The 19,616-nt window shown below is 39.4% G+C and overlaps 1 protein-coding gene across 3 annotated transcripts in view; it reads right to left on the reverse strand.

Moving 5' to 3' along the window:
• The window catches only part of LOC116451373 (ethanolaminephosphotransferase 1-like), a 63,719-nt gene extending 44,852 nt beyond the window's left edge, over positions 1–18,867 (reverse strand). Inside the window, exons 1-4 of one of the 3 annotated variants that reach the window (XM_032124744.1) lie at positions 18,728–18,814; positions 15,355–15,454; positions 5,485–5,553; positions 183–291 (exon numbers count right to left, since the gene is read on the reverse strand). In XM_032124744.1, the coding sequence (XP_031980635.1) occupies positions 183–291; positions 5,485–5,514 (139 nt within the window). In that variant the 5' untranslated portion in view covers positions 5,515–5,553; positions 15,355–15,454; positions 18,728–18,814. Of the gene's footprint in view, positions 1–182; positions 292–5,484; positions 5,554–15,354; positions 15,455–18,727 lie in introns of all 3 variants that reach the window. The other 2 variants (XM_032124753.1, XM_032124734.1) reach the window with 2 other exon arrangements.
• Between the last annotated feature and the right edge of the window lie 749 nt (positions 18,868–19,616).

Below are 19,616 nucleotides of genomic sequence, written 5' to 3' on the forward strand. Positions count from 1 at the left end.
GATTTTTCAATAAAATGATCTAAATTTATAATGCTATGTGTGAGGTAGATTCTTCTACATGCACATATAGGAGCCTCATTAAGGGAGTAAGTGGAAGATTCAAGTGTCTGATAGCTCCCTGTAACATTCAGAAGTATAAGCAGTTCATTTATTCTGAAAAATTACAGTGTGAAGAAATTTACCTGAGGCAGTGTAGTCCCAGTCATAAAAAGATAATAGAAAATAATTAAATAAAATCATGACAAATCCAGAGAATGTTAACAGGTTGGGAGCAATCCACAAAGGCACTATCTGTTAAAAAACAAAGGGAAAAAAATTCAGAAAAATTGTATTTCTAATTGTACATCCTATTTTAATGAAATATTTTGTATCAGGAAAGAAGCCTTTATGACATCAGCAATGTTCAGATTTGTGTATATTTCCCCATTTTCAAATTAAAATACAGTTTTAATGTCTGAAATTTATTTTCAAATGAAATCCTTTTGCCTGATTTTTGTGACTGAGGTAAGAATGACATTTTAAAACATTGTATTCCCTGTGTTGTACGTTATCCTTATTTACCCAGCCAACAAGGAAAGCCTTTTGTGATCAGCTGTATCAGAACTGAAAGAAGACTGCAGCACCCCAGTGTGGTAATTCAGCATCCACGTGGCAGGTTTCTTAAGTACTCTGTTCCCACACTTTAACAAGGAAAGTTCTTCTTTCAAAGTACGTGAATAATTTCTTAATCAAAATATCAACAAAATCAGACCCTGAGTGCATTACACTTTTAGATTCAGAAGATTTCCCTGTTACAAGCATCTCCCTTCTTCTCTAGATAGTAACTTTCTGACAGGGTCTGCCTATGTACTCATCGATTATAAACACTCCATTAATTCATTTTACTTTGTAGGGTGCTGAAAAGGACTCTCTGCCTTTACCTAAACCTCTTTGTCCTAATAACCATTCTCAGGTATTCATTCCCTGTGGCTTTAAGATGCTCCTTACACTGCGACAGGAATCCCTTTTGGCAACAATCTTCCCAAGTAACATGGTTTCTCCAGAATATTTTTTGAAATAGCATACACAGCTTTCTACATGATTTTTAGACAGAACACATTTGCAGAAATACTAAGTATCGACCATTACATCTCTCAAACACATTATCGATATATTTAAAACACAAAAACAGTGGAGACTTATAATTAAATTATTTGGAGTGTCTAAGGACTCAAAATGTTTATAAACTACTACAACACTATAAAATATTACAAGACTATATTAAAGATAATCAAGCCAATTTCTGATACTAACAATAGTTTTGAAATCAAATGTTTTGTTAATAGTTCTGCACTAGCTAGCTGAACTAGTCAGCTAGATGAATACATAGTAATTTGTATACATCTTTACATTTCTTCTATCCTACTACTAGATGAAAAATTTACTTTTAAAATCTGAATGCTTGGAATGATTAACTATCATAACTAGATTATCTTTTTCAACTATAGAGTAATTTATAATATTCAGGAGAAATTGTGCAACTGATGGTGTACAGACTAAGTGTGCACTTCCAAAAATCAGATTAGAATTCCTGAACACTTTCCCATTATGTTTCTTAGATGTTTTCTGTAATAACATTGGGAAAACTATTATATTTGATATTTACTTTCCTTATTGGCAGGACTTCATCACTAATTTTAAAACACTGTATGTCAGCTCTCATAGTGCTTAAAATACACCATGGAATGCTTACAGCCATAATTTTAAAAATGTAACATATCTATCATTCTGAGTGTTCAAAAGGGCAAATCTAAACCTCTAAAAAAAGGGACAGCAAATGCCCCCTGAAGTTTCTTTTGGAGAGCATCTAAGGAGGAGTCCTTCACTGCATGGTTGCCTTTTCTTACTCTGACTGCATGCTCAGCATGCAGCAAGAGCTGCACAGCTCCCAGTTTTGCTACCTGAGGATGCAGAAGATGAATCTCCTGCTGGGGATTTATCTGGTGGCTACGACCTCATGTGGAATAAGAAGCACAGACACTGAAAAAATTCTAGATTTGTCTCTTTTAATCTAAATCATAGATCAAAATAGTGCTTTAAAACACTGTGGATGAAATGTTTACATGGATATACAGATGCCACCCAATGCATTGTTTTAAACTGATTGCCTTTTCCTGGACTATTCATAGGAATTGTTGACTGTTAAATCAAGTGGGGCACCACAAACATCTGCTTTCTAATTAGGCTCATCATTCCAAACAGTCACAATGTCATTATTAAGTTATTACAGGAAATAATTTATGCTTACATGGTGCAAACATGAAGAAGTTATTTTAACCCACTTTCTTGCTAACACTGTGTATTTTAAGAAGGAAACCTTCAAAGGATGTTGTTATAGTTGCAATCCCTTTGGCTAACAGACACACCATGAAAAACAGTTACAGGAGTTCTGTCCTCAGGAAAACAGACTCTCCTGTAGTTAAACCCTTAAGCATGTTCTTTTGATCCTTACGGAACCTAATCTGTGTAGGTATTTGGAAAGTATTCCAGTTGCAAAATCCCTTTTGTTATATTTAATGCCCCTTATCCTTTTGGTTGGCATTACACTACCATCACCCTATTTCATAATTAGAAAATCACAGGGTGTTCAAGACTAACTTCTTACACACCTTGCAAAAATACAGCATGAATTTATTAGTATGCTAGAGAAGGATGAGCTGCAATCTTTATTATCTAATTAACAGACAGTAGAGGTCTAATACATCAATGTGCTATATGATTAATACAACTGGAGCTGCCATGCAGAGAATCACATCTGCTCTCTGGCAAAACCCTTGTGTGCTTGAACCTTTTAAAAAACTCTTAGTTCCACAAAGTGTTAACTGATTTCTGTTTCTCTGGCTCTACAACCACTCATTCTAAAAGCCTTAATACAAACAGCAAATGCTTTAATATAGCAGCTATTAGTATAATAAATGGTATAATAAATTAGTATAATAAATGGTGAAGTACACATTTACATAAAGCTCTGTTCAAACTTCACTAAGTCACCTGAGACTACTAAAATTCTACTCTTGCCCAATTCTAGTGATAAATTCAAAGTTCATAAATGCAACAGAGGGGAGTGTAATTGATTTCAGTGAAGCTGGCATACACCTGTGTATTCCAGTGGGATTTCTTCCTTTTCCTCTCATTGTCCAGCATCCACACAGATAAATGAGCTGGGTTATGACAATATTTTTTCAGCTCACAAATTCACAGATCTTTAAGGTCAAGCGCCTCCTAATTTCTTATAACATAGAAAATACACTTTACAATGAATGGTAAAGTCTTGTAACATGTCTTTCAATGAATTCTGTGTTATGGAATACAGAGAAAATTGTGTTGCCATTAGGACATATGAAAGGCAAGACCCAAATCCCAAGCCATTGTTGTCACAGATTTTTTTTTTTTTTTTTTTTGCTTGGCTTTGTGAATTTAAGGTTGCTTTTTTAAAATTCCTCTAGAATCTGGTCAAAATAGTCCAGGTGGAATTTTTATTTTCACCAGTTTGGAAACTAAAAGATAATTGATTCATATCTGAAAATGGATGTATCAGGATGTCTAAACAGAGTGAAGGAACTTCTCCAAGTCATCAAGATACACAATTGTACAGCTCAATTTTGAATGAACATATTAGATGCAAAGAATTCTTTAAAAATTCTTTAACAATTATCCCAATCTCCCTATTGTAATGCGCTGTTCAAGAACAAAACCATTACAGCAACTTGCATTCCTACTGATATTTTTACAAACAGTTATATTGTGGCCAATAATTTTGGTGCTCTCACAGTTCTCATTTTTATTTCTAGGAGCAACGTAGACTCTACTGCAATCTCAGTTACATACTGCTTTTCCCTCTGCAGCTATGTGCTGCCAGTTCCTCTGCAGGACTTTGATTCTACATGGCAGTATCTTTTAACATTAGAATGACGACTTTTACAAAAGCTGAGACAAATATAATTTCCCTTCAAATCCTTGTGACACATCACTGGTAAGTATTCTGTAACCCTCCTGCACCAGAAGGCAAAGTAGAACATTCGTTGTTGTATCTTCAGGATTCAAACCAAACCAAATGGCACAGTACAGACAGCACCCACTTCTGTCTTTGGTTCTGTACTCAGATTGTTGAAATAGGTTTTAGGTTCTTTGCTCTGGTTTGGGTTCTCCTCCAGCAAGAAGAGAACTAAATCCTGCACACCTAAAACTCCATAAGATTTTAAAAAATCTAAAGAGGACACATTTTTTATAGGACCTATCACCCTAAGCTACCTGGGGACATTCAATAATGTTGCTTTTCTTGTGGTAAAATGCTGCAACCATTAGAAGAACTTATCTCCAAAGGAAGTTTTGCATTGACAACACTCCCCGTTCAATGTGCTAGCAGAAGAATACCCACCCATCTCCTAAACCAAAGGGCAAGTGCACAGTAAAGCTTCTACTCATCTCCCATGCCAGAGTACTGGAGGGGCTTTTTTGCATCATTGTTTTCCTCAATATTATGGTGGGAATAAAAGCAAAGTCTCTGAATTGAATTACTGAATTCAGTGTCACATCTTCGAATTGCTTTTTTCTCATCCCGTGTTCAGGTTGCTTTTTAATTCTTCAGTTGGGTCATATAAACACTTTTCATTAAATTACTTTAAGGTTATGAACTAGAGATTATGATTTTCCTACCATATCAAGAATAAGCAACACCTGAATTATAGCACCCAAAGATGGCAGATCCAACAGCACTCTGACCACATACATCCTTTTTTGTTTGTACAAAGGTTTATTTTCAATTCTACTCCAATCTAAACACTTTCTGTAATGAGGCAGATGCAGAAGTCATTGCTTCTTTAGAGATCAATAAAGTTCATATTTATTTGAGATACAGCTTTTTTTTTTTTTGCCAACAACAGCATAACTAACTGTGAGTGGTTTATTTTTAAAAACTGCAGATTGTAATGCATTCAAAAGATGGCATCTTCCAATCGTTATGGTGATCATGGTAACCACTCTCATTTTCAGCTTCTTAGAGGAATGCCTGGCTCCCTCAAGCAAGTCCCCTTGGGAGAAAATGAGACAGTGCTTGCATAAAATCATATGCACAGCACAGAGAGAAAGCCACGCTGTTGTTAGGCAGCATATGCTGCACAAAAATAATCTGTACGAAGTAAAACCATCCATGTCTGCAAAGCTGTTTAATGAAAGATGTAATAATGAAAGATGTAAAAAAGGAATGGATGCCTTTTCTACAGCAATCAGAAAAAAAAGAAACAAGCCATTTCTTTCTAAAAAAAGATAATCTCAAAACAACATACCTTAAACACAGCTATATATCCTGCAACATTTGTTTTCTTTTATCAGATATCTTCAGTTCAGCTTTATTAATCAATATGTATTTCTAAATGAAAATACATGCTGTATTTAAAACAAATTCTTACATTAACATGTCAAGTTTTTATTAAATAAAATTCTTACCTTAATAATTTTATTCCAGATGGGCTGCATAATATACACAGATAAAGGATTTGTATCCACAGCACTGTACTGTGGGGAAAAAGCAAGCGTGTTAAACAAAGCACTGAACAATGGCTATTTTTCCAGCACTACGTATCTTTCAGCATCTAAGAGCACTCAGTGAGACTGGTGCAATTTTATTTTATTCTGAATCATACGGGTTTTATTTAATTTAAAAGCACTGGCCTAATTTACCATTACCTTGTTAGCAACTCTATGTATTAACACAAGGGTTTAGGCTTGTGAAATGGCAAACAGCTCTGCAGTCACAATTTACTTTTAAATTCTTGTTAATTTTACAACCCTCTAAGATTCTGCATTTTTACCATATTTTGGATTTAACACCTTTATTTGCACTACCAGTAATGCACAGTCTGAGCACCAGTTCATTGCTAGTATGTAAGATAGATAGTAAATATGGAATGTGTTCGTAGGTGGAATATTATCTTGCAGAGATACACAGCTTTTGTCATAGTAACACAGTTGCATTTGCACTATGCTAATTCATGCAAGGCAATGTTATTATAAAAATGAGCTCTAAAATAGCACAGTTCATTATCACAATAAAATTTCTCTATTGGATAGACTTAAAATATATGTAAATATGTGTGTTTTATAAATTCCAGTGAGTACATATCTGTATCTTTTGCAAACAAAATATTTCAGAAATCCAAGGCCACCCTGAATTGCTGTTGTCTGCTTTTTCTGCAGAGGACAGTATCAAGTTTTATCCTGCCTTGAGACTGCAGAACAGAGAATAATCTGAGGAAGAACAATCTTAACTGATAATATCACTCAAAACCACATACTTGAGCCCTGGCAGGTAGGCATTGGAAGAGGTTATCCATCATTGGGATGGTACATGTAATTATTTCAGAAATTCTTGGACTCTGAAAGTGCATATATGTCTTAATGATGTTAGGATGATGCATATGACACACAGATTCAGATATGTCTATATATAGCACTATCCAAACATTGTGTGCAGACAATGGCAGTAACATAGGGATGTGTTAGACCACAGTTTGACAAAGTTGTTCACTCGCAGAAGAGCTGATGACAAAGAGTCTGTCCTTTCACATAACTTCAGCTAACAGTTAATCGTCTCTCCGTATATATAGTTAATTTATTGACCTCTCTTAGCCAAGTACTCTTTGGAGGAGACTGCACTCTGGAAATACCTTTTTCAAGTCATTAATTATTAAAGTAACCTAGGCACTTGTCTTAAACTCAGGTACCTACAAATGAAATACTTAGGAACTCTTCCATACAGTCTCTTTTCCTATCTGAATACAAAGGATATGTTTTAATTACCTTCTGGACAAAACAAAGCGTTCACGTAGTAATTTTATGTGTTCAAGCTTAAATCACAGATCATAAACATAGCATCTCATAAAATTATTATAACACAGCTATACACTGTAAATACATACTGACAAATATAAAAAAATAACCTAGCAGCAACTGGTCAGACCAGGCTGCCTAAATTTCTGAAGGGAATAAAATGTACAGTTTAATGAAATGTATATCATTGATTTTTATTTTTCTAAAAATACTGGAAGCATTAGTATTCACATTATATGTAATTTTTCTCTGCTACTGCCACCCATATTACTTAAAACCCAATGCAATTTTGTCATCAACAGATTTTCCATCAGAATATATATTAGGATTCTTAAATACACTACCTCAGAAAAAAATGAATACGCAGGTAAAACTAAATTTTTCATTATTCTGTATGTATTTGCAGGTCCAGATGCTGCATCTATCTTTCAAACATTGATTATTACAACTGTTTGATCTTTTGATAGTTCAGCTTGCATGTGAATTACCCAAACCTGTGGGCTTTGCTTAGATTTGTTCCAAAATTAACAGTAATACCAAGCCATATAATACCTATGCCAATGGACCAGTCAGCTAGTACTTAATTCACATGAGAACGATGGAAATCCTCTGAAAATGAAGAAAATTCAAAGCATCCATTAGCACTTCTGAGGTTCCAGGTAATCAGGAGTCTGCCCAAAGTTTCACTGTGGCTCCTGCCCATTTCCTTACCCCAGCTGGTATTCAAAGACCATGTGAGATATGGGACAATTTGCTGACCAGCATTCAGTCATACCTGGATAAGAATGTGCAAAGGTCAAAACAAGTGAGTTTTACCCTTGCTTCTGCTTTGGCATTCTCTTTCTTCCCTCACCCCCAAGTCAAAGTCATGAATAAAAGCAGAAAATTATAGTTAAACAACAACAGTGAAACGAGGCTTTCTACGCAACATATTCACTGGCTGTTCAGAACTATTGCTTTCTCTTAGAAGGAAAAAAAGGAAAACCAGTCTCATTTCTTTGAAATTGTTTTCTTACAGAGAAAATATAAGAGACTATATAGGTATTATGTAATTTTTATATTTTCTTAAATGGAAAATATGAGAGATTATGTAGCTTTCCAACATATCTCTACATAATAGACACAAACATGAGACACAGTTTCCAAAGTCAAGCATCAAAAATCAAAACAGACATAATTGGGAAAAAAAAAAAAAATAGAATTACAGCCAGCTTTTGTCACCTAAAGACATTTCAAGACCCACCACACTTCATCCTGTTGATTTCTATGTCTGTGGCTGAACCATGGTCCTCTGGGTGGGGAAGGAACATTCAGCAGATGTGCAGAAGAATGGAAATTTGCTCTTCCCTCAACAATAATTTATTTTAGCTAGACCAAAGAAAACACCCATGGAAAAACAGTTTTCAGTCATGGCAAAAAATAAAACTTGACAAATAAAGTCTGCCATACAGTTTAATCCTCTGCTTTGTTCTGCTCCCGAGAAGCTACTAACCTCAAGGCACTGAAATCCTCAGGAGTTTAATGTTCATGGCTGCTCAGAAAAGTAAAGTACTGAGTAACATGCTCACATTACGATCAATGAACATGAATGCAAGAGTCACTGAACCTGACGTAAAAAAAAGCACTGCCATTTGCTATTGTGTAATTCTATCATTTTCAGGGCACTTACACTAAAAGACAGAAGTGGAGAGGATAAGCCTGTTGGAGGTTTTTAAGTGCAAGACTCATACAAGTACTAAGCACTTCCCTGCAAACACTTTCTGCCCTGGGAAAGGGATTGATCACCCTTATACAAAGAAGAAGGGCTTGGAATAATCAGAAAGCTTCTCTCAATTATTTTTAAAAGAAGTTGTAACAGTTGGGAGGAAACAGCAGTAGTGGGCGAATAGGAAAAATGGCGTTGACTCCATCTTACTCCCAAATTAAAAATGCTTCTTCTGGTTTTATTTAATTGCTGATATCTCCTTGAAAGCCATCTGCTTTCTCTCTCAGTGTTAATGGCTTCTAGCAGAGCTGGAAAGTAGAATACAGACACCCAACATGTACACACATACATGGTGACTCTGCAGCACACATGAGATGCGCTTTTACTTTGTGTTCCTGCATCTTAATTTCCACCTAGGGGATCCAGCACAGCATCAAGTTTGTGCTGGTCACCTGTGTTAAAGGGGAAGGAAACAAGATTAAAGAGGAGGAGGGAGAAAGGGATAAACAGTTTAAAAAAGTAGCAGAAAAACAAAAGAAAGAAAAATGAGCAAAAGCAAAGGTTTGGCTACACAGAAGAAAGACAATGGTTCTGCAGTGACAGAGTAGAGCCAAACACCGAGGGGCAAAAGCCCTCACAGTGATCAAGGTCTGCTCTGCTAAATACAAGACAAATGGTACCTCTGGCTCACATCCACACAGCTTAGAAATACTTCCCATTATTGCAAACTGGTCACATCCACACGGCACAACATCTGCTAGAGGGGTGTTGGGCCTCATCATCTGGCCCCACACACCCAACACATCATTAGCATTCAGTATGTTTAAGTTCAAAGTATTTGAAACAATCTGGAGACTACACTGTAACCCAGCAATATGGCACTTTCAGAGCATGAAAGCAAGCCCTGTCTGCTGTGCATGTTCAAAAACCCAAAAGCCCATGTTGGCAGAGTGCTGAAGGATGGTGAAACCAAAAAAATGATGTGCACTGTCTCCAGAACAGACTACTTCCAAACCAAAGCCCAGCTATTGCCTTGGGGAGACTTTAGAGAGAATAAACAAACAAACAAACAAAACCCAAACAAGGAGTGAGCTAACCATTAGTGAGAGCAGACACTGGGTCTTCACTGGACTGCCTAGCCCTCTCCAGCTTTGCATTGTGGAGGCATCACAAGAATAAAATTTTGGAATGACTACAATGAAGAGAAAAATATAAAACATGCCTACATAAACTTCAAAGTCAGGAGAGAAAGCAAGCTGCAAGAAATGTAGTTGCATAACTACATTACATAATTATTTCAACTCCAGCTGCTCTTTATATTAACAGACTATTCCTTTCCTGTACTTAAATCATCTTGTCCCAGGTAGCACCATATTGTGCCATTCAGTCATTTACATTCACCACACCTGTGTTTTGTAAATGACAGACAAGGGGATGGGAGGCATGACAATGGACTCTCTTTTGCACAAGATGAGGTTTTCTTGTGGTTTTGAAAGCTGCAAAATGACCATCCCAATCCAGGGCATGAACCAGTCGCTATTTAAGAGAGCTCAGTGGGAAATCACCCTTCTGGGCAATGTCTTATGCAACATGAAATGGCTTCCGTGATACATTACACTTCAGGAACCAGACAAAAATTAAAGAAAATACTGAAATACTGGCACATCTGGTAACAATTTTCCATCAATCTTTCCAATTCCTAGAATACATTAAACATGTGGAGTTTAATTCTACTTCATATATGTTTTTTACAGGTTTGTAGTTGTTATGGGACACAATATTGGATTTTAACAAAAGCTTCACAAAGGAAAGAAAGAGAAGCATGCTATAAACAACAGAGCTCCACAACACAGTGGATGCCAAATATGTTCAGCAGTTTAAGTGTTCATGTATTCCAAAACCCAGTCCTGTTATTTCTAACAATAGAATTGTTTTACATTATATCATCAGTTAGTTAATTATTCATAACTAATGGCTTGGATTTTCTATCTCCTACTGCTTAAACAGTAGGAGATAGTTTGGACTATCCTGCATTTCTCCCCACCCATATATATATATATATATATATATATATATATAAGGTCACCAATATCTAAGTCCAGGAGTTATAAGCCTGTACTAGGGCTGGATGCAGCTGCACTGTGAAGGAAGAGGCTGTACAAGTTTGGCTCCTGAACTTTTCTCTCCCCTCCCACTTTGCCCCCTTCAGTTCCATTAGCCTGTGCACCCTACAGATAGGAAATATAATTAGATTTTCCTTCCACCTGATACTATTCCTAGTAAATACTAGAATGTCATGGTTTGTGCAATTCAACAATTGTGGTTGGTATTACTAAGTCATCAGGAAGGTGTTATTACACAAACTGCTGTCCTGGGGATGTTTTGTTGCATAGGTATATTTATCACTCACCTCATTTTCAGGAATCCTGACACACATGTTGAGTCACAGGCCACATCCTTTCCCTTAATGAAGTAGGTATGGACCCATGTCCATGAGGTCATGGGCACATAAGAGCTGTGGTTCAGGACAGGCTACTCTTAGGGACTCATGCCTGCTAGTGGCACATCCCCTTGCCTGCAGAGCAGTGTCATTGCCTTAGGATCACAGAACCATGGGTTCGGATCACAGGATCATTCAGGTCAGAAGGGACCTCAGCAGGTCTCCTCCTTCTCAATGTAGGCTCAGCCAGGAGCTCAAAACCAAGTGCTTTATACAGACCAGAGAGAGGTGGACAGCCAGTGGGACTGGAAGTCAGCAACCATTTTTCAACTAATAGTAGTTATATTAAGGATGCTGCCTAATTTGTCTTCAGGAAAAGACTTTGTTCAGTGGGACACGTTCAAGCACTTAACAACAAAGCCAAAATAATTAAAAATAACATAGAAACATGATTAAATATTGAGCAAGGGATAATAGAAGACAGCTACATGTGTGCTGCTGTAAAGGGACAAAGAGGCTGGCCCAGATTGGTAAAAATATAAATCCTGCAAAAACCAAAACCTGCACACTCTCAAGGAACTACACAACTGATCCTTAACTCGCTATTCAAAGAAGCTCTAACATAGCAAGAAAGTTGATTTCTATGGGGTTTTTTTGTGCAGACTGGTCTTCTACACTTGGTAAAAGGAAACAACAGACGGATTTTGTGCTACACCTATTTCTGTGTGTGTACAAACATGTATGTGCCCTTTAAAGATCAAACAGTAGACCAAGTACCTATCCAGCTGGAGCTCTGCCAGAGTGTGCACCTAAGGCCCTGGGGAACCCAAAGAAACCACTCCAGGCCCAAAGGAAAGACAGGTTAAAAGAGTGTTGTAGTTTTCACAAGAGATGCTAAACAGGGGTTCTGTAGCACATACACTAAACCCTTGTGTTATCTAATATCCTGATGCACAAGAGAGGGAATACTTCACAGAAAGATTCCTCTCTCTATAAAACAACCCTTAGAAGAAGGGTTCCCCTAGATTTATAGCAAACAACCCACAACCAAATCACAGATATATCTTTGCAATTAGTCTTCTATTAAAACACAGATGAATAAACAAAAATACATATGTATACATGTGATGCCTTAGGATTTTGGCTTTTATACTTTCCAGATCCTGTACTGCTTTAGTGTGTAACTCTAAAACTCCATATAGCCTGTTAGCTACTGTTCTCCCATTCTGGTTAGACATAACAAATCCTCTCTAGGCTTGGACTTCAAGGACACCTTGTTGTCCCAGGCCCTGAAATATGTAAACAAAGCCTCTAAAAAGGGGGAACAAACTTGGGGTAATGACATCATTACCTGAAATTGTAATTGGAGAATTAACCCTGATATGCAAATGGACCAAACTTATAAAAGTGTGAAAAACCCGTCGTCCATTTTGAGTGTAGCCCTAGGGCTCTGTACCCATAGTGTACATTTATTGAAGGCCCTTCAATAAATACCTGCTTTCATCCTCTTAATTTTGTCTAGCCTCTGTTTTTAGGTAGCCCCACAAGGCATCACATGCATATTCTACACATAAAAATCCAATAAGCACTTCAGAACACTAACATCTCTTGATAAAGCAATAAAATGAGATTATGCAGTTGGTATCTGCACTTTTATGAGATTCAACATGGCACACAACTCTTTATATTGAGCATATTTGTCCTAAAAGTGATCTAATGAACCTTTATAAATTCATGGGCATAATATTGCACTCAAAACCATGTACAATTTCCCATGATTGGGAAAAAAGTCCTGCGGCAAGTGATATCAACTGCAGCATCTCAGTGACGTTATTTCATTAAGTTCTTGGTTCATTAGCATATGATACGTAGAAGGAAGATAATGATTACAGAAATCTTGAAATGCTACATTATGTCAGCTACAATTACAACAGGATGAGGAAAAAGAGGTAATGTGTGCATAAAGATTGTCTTTCAGAATTACATATTCAGTTGGACTGTGGCTCTTTGACACATGAGACACATGAACGCAGTGACAGATAATGTAAGAGTAATGGTTTGGTTTATTTCACTTACTATTCAACAACATTTAATTACAACCCCAGTCTTCCAATCCATCAAAGTAACATGAAGAGGACTGCAAGATTTTATTTGTAGAACAGTGGGCTGTTGAGTCACGGTTTTATTGAAGCCAGATGACATTAGTTTTTCCTGCCTCAAATATTCAAGGACTTTATTAAATTGCAGTGGTTTGAAAAATCTAACTACAGCACACACAACTGATAACTGCTTTCAGATAATATTTGGAATGCAATATTAGTGAAAAAACCTGAAAATGCTACGTGGAAAAACACAATATAATAAACACGTAACAAAAGTACTCAACATACATAACATTGTCCACGTGCAATGAGCATTATTGCATGAGCACTACTGAATGTCTCCAAAGAAGTTCCAGATAAGCATGCAAATGAAACTCTCTTATCCTATATTTTCAAAATCTTTTAAACTCCTTGTGTTACAAGAGTTGAAAGCAAAACTACTGTTCAAGTAAGGTGAGCAGAACCCACGATTTTTCTAAATCTCATAGTTACACTTGTAGCCTTGGAAAAGCATAGACTCCACAGAAATCCAGTCTTGTTTCTGGGTGGATCCTAAACTTCCAGACAGTAATTCACTAGCTTATACTCAACACACTTTGCTCTTCTGGTATAAGCCAGTATAAGAGAAAGAGTCAGACCTTGAAATGTGAGCATCATACATCTGATCTTGTTTCTCTAACCCTCCAAAATGAGGGCTGGGATGTAATTTGAGAGACCCTAGCCCAGCGCGTTCACCTAATGCAGGATCACGTTCAGTATACATTAAGGATGCAGATCAAGTTTCCATGAGGTAATGACCCCATTGCTTGCAAGAAACAACCATGTCAGCACACTAGAAGAGAATACATTATCCAAAACTTTCCTAAAAAGGCGTCAGCAACGGTTTATTAATACTCAACACTAGATTGTTGATCTTGTCTCAGAGAAATCAAGCCATTTCTTAAGACTGATAAAATGATTGCCCAATCCCCTTTAGCACCTGTTCCAGCAGGCCTTATCAACACAAGACTGACATAGCAGACCTTAAATTTCTCTTTGTGCAGCCAAAGCTCATGTATTGTCTTTCTTTAAAAGGGCACTCATGAAGACCAACTGGCTGCTAGGCTCTTACTCCCACTTTACTCAGACTGTTTCACACAGCTCATCTTTTCTAAGCCTCTTAGTATTCACAATGCCATTCTGAGGATGGCAAACTGTGGGCCAAAGAAGGCAGGACACATTATTCCAGCTGATACCTGATCAGTACATCAGCTACAGGAGTAAATGTAACCCTTTGACATATTTATGACACTTCCAACTTAAGAACTTTTTTCTCTTCATTGTAACAGCCACAATGCTGTCGACACTCTGATCCCCTGTATCTTTCCTGCAGTCTGTTGTCTCTTATTTTATGTTCGAAATGCTGATTTTCTTTCCCCTAAGTGCTGTACCTTGTTTACCGAATTTCTTCACATTGATTTCTGGCCATTATATCCCCTTTGCAAGTATATTTTAAATCATAAGCCCATTCTTCAAAATGCTTAGTATAGAGAAGATTTTACAATATTCTCCCTTCTGTTACTTAATGAAAGTATCAAACAGCAATGGACAGAGACACAGCTCTGTAGGTAGAATCCCACTTGACAGAACCTCCTGCTTTGACAGAGAACTTTAAATGTTTCCATTCTCTTTAAAGATGCTTCCATTCTCTTAAAAGAAACATTTTTAACTCTTTAAAATAGTTCCATTTTCCAATGATTTCATCGTAGTTACTTCTACTTACTTTACTTATGAGAACATGGGACAGTAGCAGATGCCTCACTTAAATGAAACAACTTATAACTCGTTTACTCTCCCCTCCTAACACAGAGTTACCTGCTAAAAATATGGCTTAGAGGATAGAAACAGTGTGGACGAAACAAGATTAAAATGTGGAACCTCAGATGTTAATTTTTAATGTTGTATCTGATTTTTTAAATAATCTTTTCCAAGGCCTGTTGTTTGAGTCAAGCCTCTATAGTTTGTTCTTAGATCTCTTTTATTCTGAAACAGGATAAAGCATCAAAGTTTTCTGGCCTGAAAAACATCTGTGCACAGGTACTGTAAAAAAAGGTGACTCAAGGCAAATATGCAAGGGAAATCCTAAGAATGAAGGGATGAGAAGAGGCAATGGCAACATGAGCTCACCACTGACATTACTGCATTCTGGTGAGAAGGATAAAAATAAAGAACCAAATCCTGTTTTTATCTGTACTCATCACCTGGTTGTTGCAGAACAGCTTGTCTCCAACAGAAACCTAAGCAGGCAGAAAAAAAGGTAGCAGTGTAGTTCCACGGGTGCTCTTGTAGAACTGCAAAACGCTGATAAAATACAAACGTAAGAACAACATGGTCCAAACCCTGCAATTTCAGTTGGTTGTAGCTTTTTAGCTGTGTTGCTCCATGTCCTAAGGAACAGCACACAAACCAGGCATGAGAATCTTCTGCGATACAGTTGGAGCAGATCACCTGAGCATGCAACCGTCCTGGAATCAGCACCTGCCCCACAGGCAAGAAGATGGCAGAAATATCACAGCAGCAATACTCAGGGTTGTGTCTGAATGGTCTCATCATCACACCTCCACCTGTTCTCAGTGTGTTTTTGAGCAGAAAAAGGAAAACTGAATAGCTAAAGCCTCATTAACACAGAGAATCAATGGGAACAGATTTGTAAAGTGAAATAGATAGCCCTGAGGAGCCAATGTCAGTGCTATAAGGATTTCAGAAGGTATCACATTAAACTGGTTCCATTATAATACTATGGACTGAATGTATTGAGTATACTTGTGTGTTTGTTCCCAGTACAGCTGGTTTAGGTTCATCCTAAGGGAATGCATTTTTGTGCTTTGAGATCACTCTGTGATGTAAGCCACAGCTTGGTAATTGGAGAAAACTTGCTTCAAAAGCCTATAGTATACATGGACCTAACATGCTAAAGGGTGCTGAAGTCTTTGTATTCAGTAGAGCTCTGCCATTCCCTTTGCAAAGAACTGTGCTGGTTTTGTTCTCAAGGCCCTCCTCCAACTGCAAACAGGAGACAGACAGTGCCTGAGACATACAAGTGGAGCATTCATGGTAGAGAAATGCATTCAGCTGTGCGAAAATTTTGAAAATTGCACAGCATTTTTCTTAGGCCAAATTTACCTTTACAAAAGGAGTTGATTACACAAATTATTTTTTTTAAGCTGTGTTACGCTCAGAAGATAAATTGTGCAAAGTATGGAGTATATTAAGCCACTGACACTACTACAAGTACAATGCTGCAGTGTGACATACAACCGAGAGATGGATGCCACTAAACCTAAAGTTTTTTATGCACGCTTCAAGTCCAGATGCAATACATTGTTTCAGCTCAATATTGAATGTATGCTCACAAATACTTTCAGAGATGACCTGGTTCTTCACAGGGCCAACTCATGTATCCCTCCACAGTACCACAGAGCTGGGTTCACCAGGAAACACAGTACAGAAATAGCCAGGAGGTTGTAAGAAGAAGTAACCCTTGCGTGCTGGGCACAGCGATCAGAGTTTAGTGCCTGCTGAGTAGGCAGCAAAGGAAGCAGGAATCTCCTCAGAGGGGCTGGGAAGCTGGAGGAGCAGGAGGCAGTAAGGCCCTAGGCCGAAAGGGAGGAGATGGCAGCCAGAGGGCAACAGGAGGTTGAAGATCACGTCTCAGGCCTGGGAGGTGGTGAGAGCAAAGCTTTGGTGATGGCAGCAGCCCAAGGTATGGGAGGGTGAGGGACAAGAGATTGTGGTAGTGATTAGTGTCTCCTTGCTGTACCCTTTTTGTATTTTTGGAGTACTTTAATCCACTGCGAGCAGCATTTAGTAATAGGCAGAGCTGCCATCACCTGCCAGGTCCTCCTACAACCTGGAGCACCAGGAAAATGGTGCAGATACCCAACCAGCTCAGCAGCACCAACCTCATGTAGCTGTACTTCTCTGTGCGTAACCTGTGCCATTTGGATTTATTTATTTCCAAGATATCCCAGTCCCAAGTCACCTCAGATAACAGAAAACTATTTGATTTCATCTTTCTAAACCCTGCACTTACCAGCATTTTTTTCAGAACACAGATGAACAGATACTTCTCAAGAGCATTGGCTGATTCTTAGAGTTAAGAAAATCACCCTACATAGGTTTTTTTGCAATGCTGCCAAGAAAGCAATAGACTCAAATAAAATGTCTTTTGGTAGTCTTTTCCCCTGTAAATCTTAAGTTTGGCACAACGATTACAAGTTTTCAAAAGAATGTTGTTTTGATTCTTCGCATCGGCACTTGTTTGAAGCTATTTTCATTCAAGTGATAAAGAATGTAATACAACCGTTCCTTGTATTTCTACTATGAACTCAAATAATTTAGGAAAGTTACTTAAATAACAATGTCCGTTTATGCTAAAAATAGCTTTTTATTTTTCCTCCTCCGGATCTCAGGCAAGACTGCGGCTTCACCATTCAAGCACAGACCTGTGCAGCTCACGCCCAGTGGCCGGAAGCAGCTCGCAGAATGTTTTATCCCACTCACATTGGAGACACACAAACAGGTTGGTACATTTTAATGAGCTGCTGTGCAAAACGAGTTCCTAGTAAGCAACATGGAGAACACTCTCAAAGCCACAGTTCCTCCACCTTCATTCCTGCTGACATGAACAGGCAGAGCTGCTGGCCCTGGGAAGGGAAGAGCTTGATAGGAACCAGGAAAAGCTGAGCACCCTGGTTGGAGCCCAGCCTGGGAAGGCACATGTTAAGAGCAAGAAGGCAGGAATCTTGGGGAGCATGGTGTAGGGGCTGCTCTGGGAAACTGAACATAACAGAAAATAAAAGGTTGGTAGAAACCGGCATGCCCCCCATGCTTTTCACAGGGAATAGGGTGAGGGTGTGTGAACAGGGTGGCATGGCCCATCTCAGACACCTGCACCTCAACTAAAGCAAACCTGGATAATTCCCTGTACTGCATCCCCTGTAACTCTTAAGTCTGTGACATAACACTGGTAAATCCAAATATCTAAAGAGTCACCCATTTATTTGGATTCTGCATGCTGGTTATTTGCAAACACAAGGTTTAGTTCAAATTATTTAAAGTAAGTTTTTCTTTTTTTCCCCTTGGCTTTCTTATTTATTTATCAATGCCAGAGCATTCCTGTGTCCAAAGGCTTTGCAGAGAGCCAGACAAACAGCATCAATGCATGATTTCTTAGAGAAACACCGGATACCTCCAAAACCACGCTGCTCTAAAACGGGCAGAGCTTTTCTAGACGTTGATGCTCACTCAAAACCCAGTTCACTCTGTCTCCACCGAGACCTGCCGCCCCGCGAACGCCCAGCTCCTGCCCAGGGCACGCACTCGATCAGAGCCGAGGCCAGGCCAGGTGCGGGCGGGCACAGGTGGAGGTGCGGGACATCCCCCCTGCGGGCACAGGTAGAGCCCTGCGGACCCTCCGCGGCGGCGGAGGGATGGCCCGCCCGGCCGGGGCCGCACGCACAGCGGGGCTGGGCTGGGATCCAGCCGCCCCGAGCGCAGCGCTCCGGAGCCCAGAGACGCGACACGGGGAGGACCGTCCGCCGCCCTCCCTGCCGGCGCCGGGGCTGCCCTTACCTTGTAGTGTCGGAAGCCGTGCAGCTGCCGGCCGCTCACATACCGCCACCGCCACATCGCCGTCCTGCGCCGCGCCGCGCTGGCAGCGAGGCACGGAGGGACGGCGGGGACGGGAGGATGGGTGAGGGAGGCGGCGGGGCCGGGGGCGGGCGGAGGGCGGCCCCGCGGCCGCGCCCCGCGGGCTGGACCTGCCCCCGGCTCCGGGCATCCGCGCCGGGGGTGCCCGCGGGGCTGGGTCCGGGCGGCTCCCGTGGGAGCAGGCGTTCCCCCGCGGCCCCGGGACCATCCCGGGGCCCGCCTGCCAACAGCGTGTGTTACACACCCGCGATGACCTCACGGTATTCGGCTGGGCACAGCCAAGGCACGTCGCAGAACCACCTCCGAACTGTTTTTCTGGCTACGTATCTGTTAAAGGTGCCGTATTTACAGCGTGCGCGATGTAAAGTCTCATGAAGTCGTGATGTGCCCGTGAAGTCGCTATACAGAACAAGGCTGAGTAACAAGTACGAAACGTGCCAAGTAACACTACACAAAACAATGTTAAGTAACGTGTTTCAGAAACAGGTGACACTGAGGATTAAGGTATATATTTGCATTCCAGCAATAATCTGGGTCTTGCATCTCTTTATTACACCTGCAGTGGAGCCTGCCACACCACATCAGTCAGCAGTGCACTCTGCGCCTCCTGATTTCTAGGGAAGTGAGGCACCGGTACAGGCAAAAAAAAAAAAAAAAAAAAAACAACAAAAAAAAAACAAAAAAAAAAAAAAAAAAAAACACTGGAAAACATCAGGAGTAATGTTTCAGCTGCAAACGTATTTAAGCATATGGCATGACACCTTGTGTTACCTTCGCTGTACACTACAGGGAGAGAGAGTTGAAATCATAC

The sequence above is a fragment of the Corvus moneduloides genome, chromosome 1, assembly GCF_009650955.1.
Source record: "Corvus moneduloides isolate bCorMon1 chromosome 1, bCorMon1.pri, whole genome shotgun sequence".
In the NCBI taxonomy this organism is placed as follows: Eukaryota; Metazoa; Chordata; class Aves; order Passeriformes; family Corvidae; genus Corvus; species Corvus moneduloides.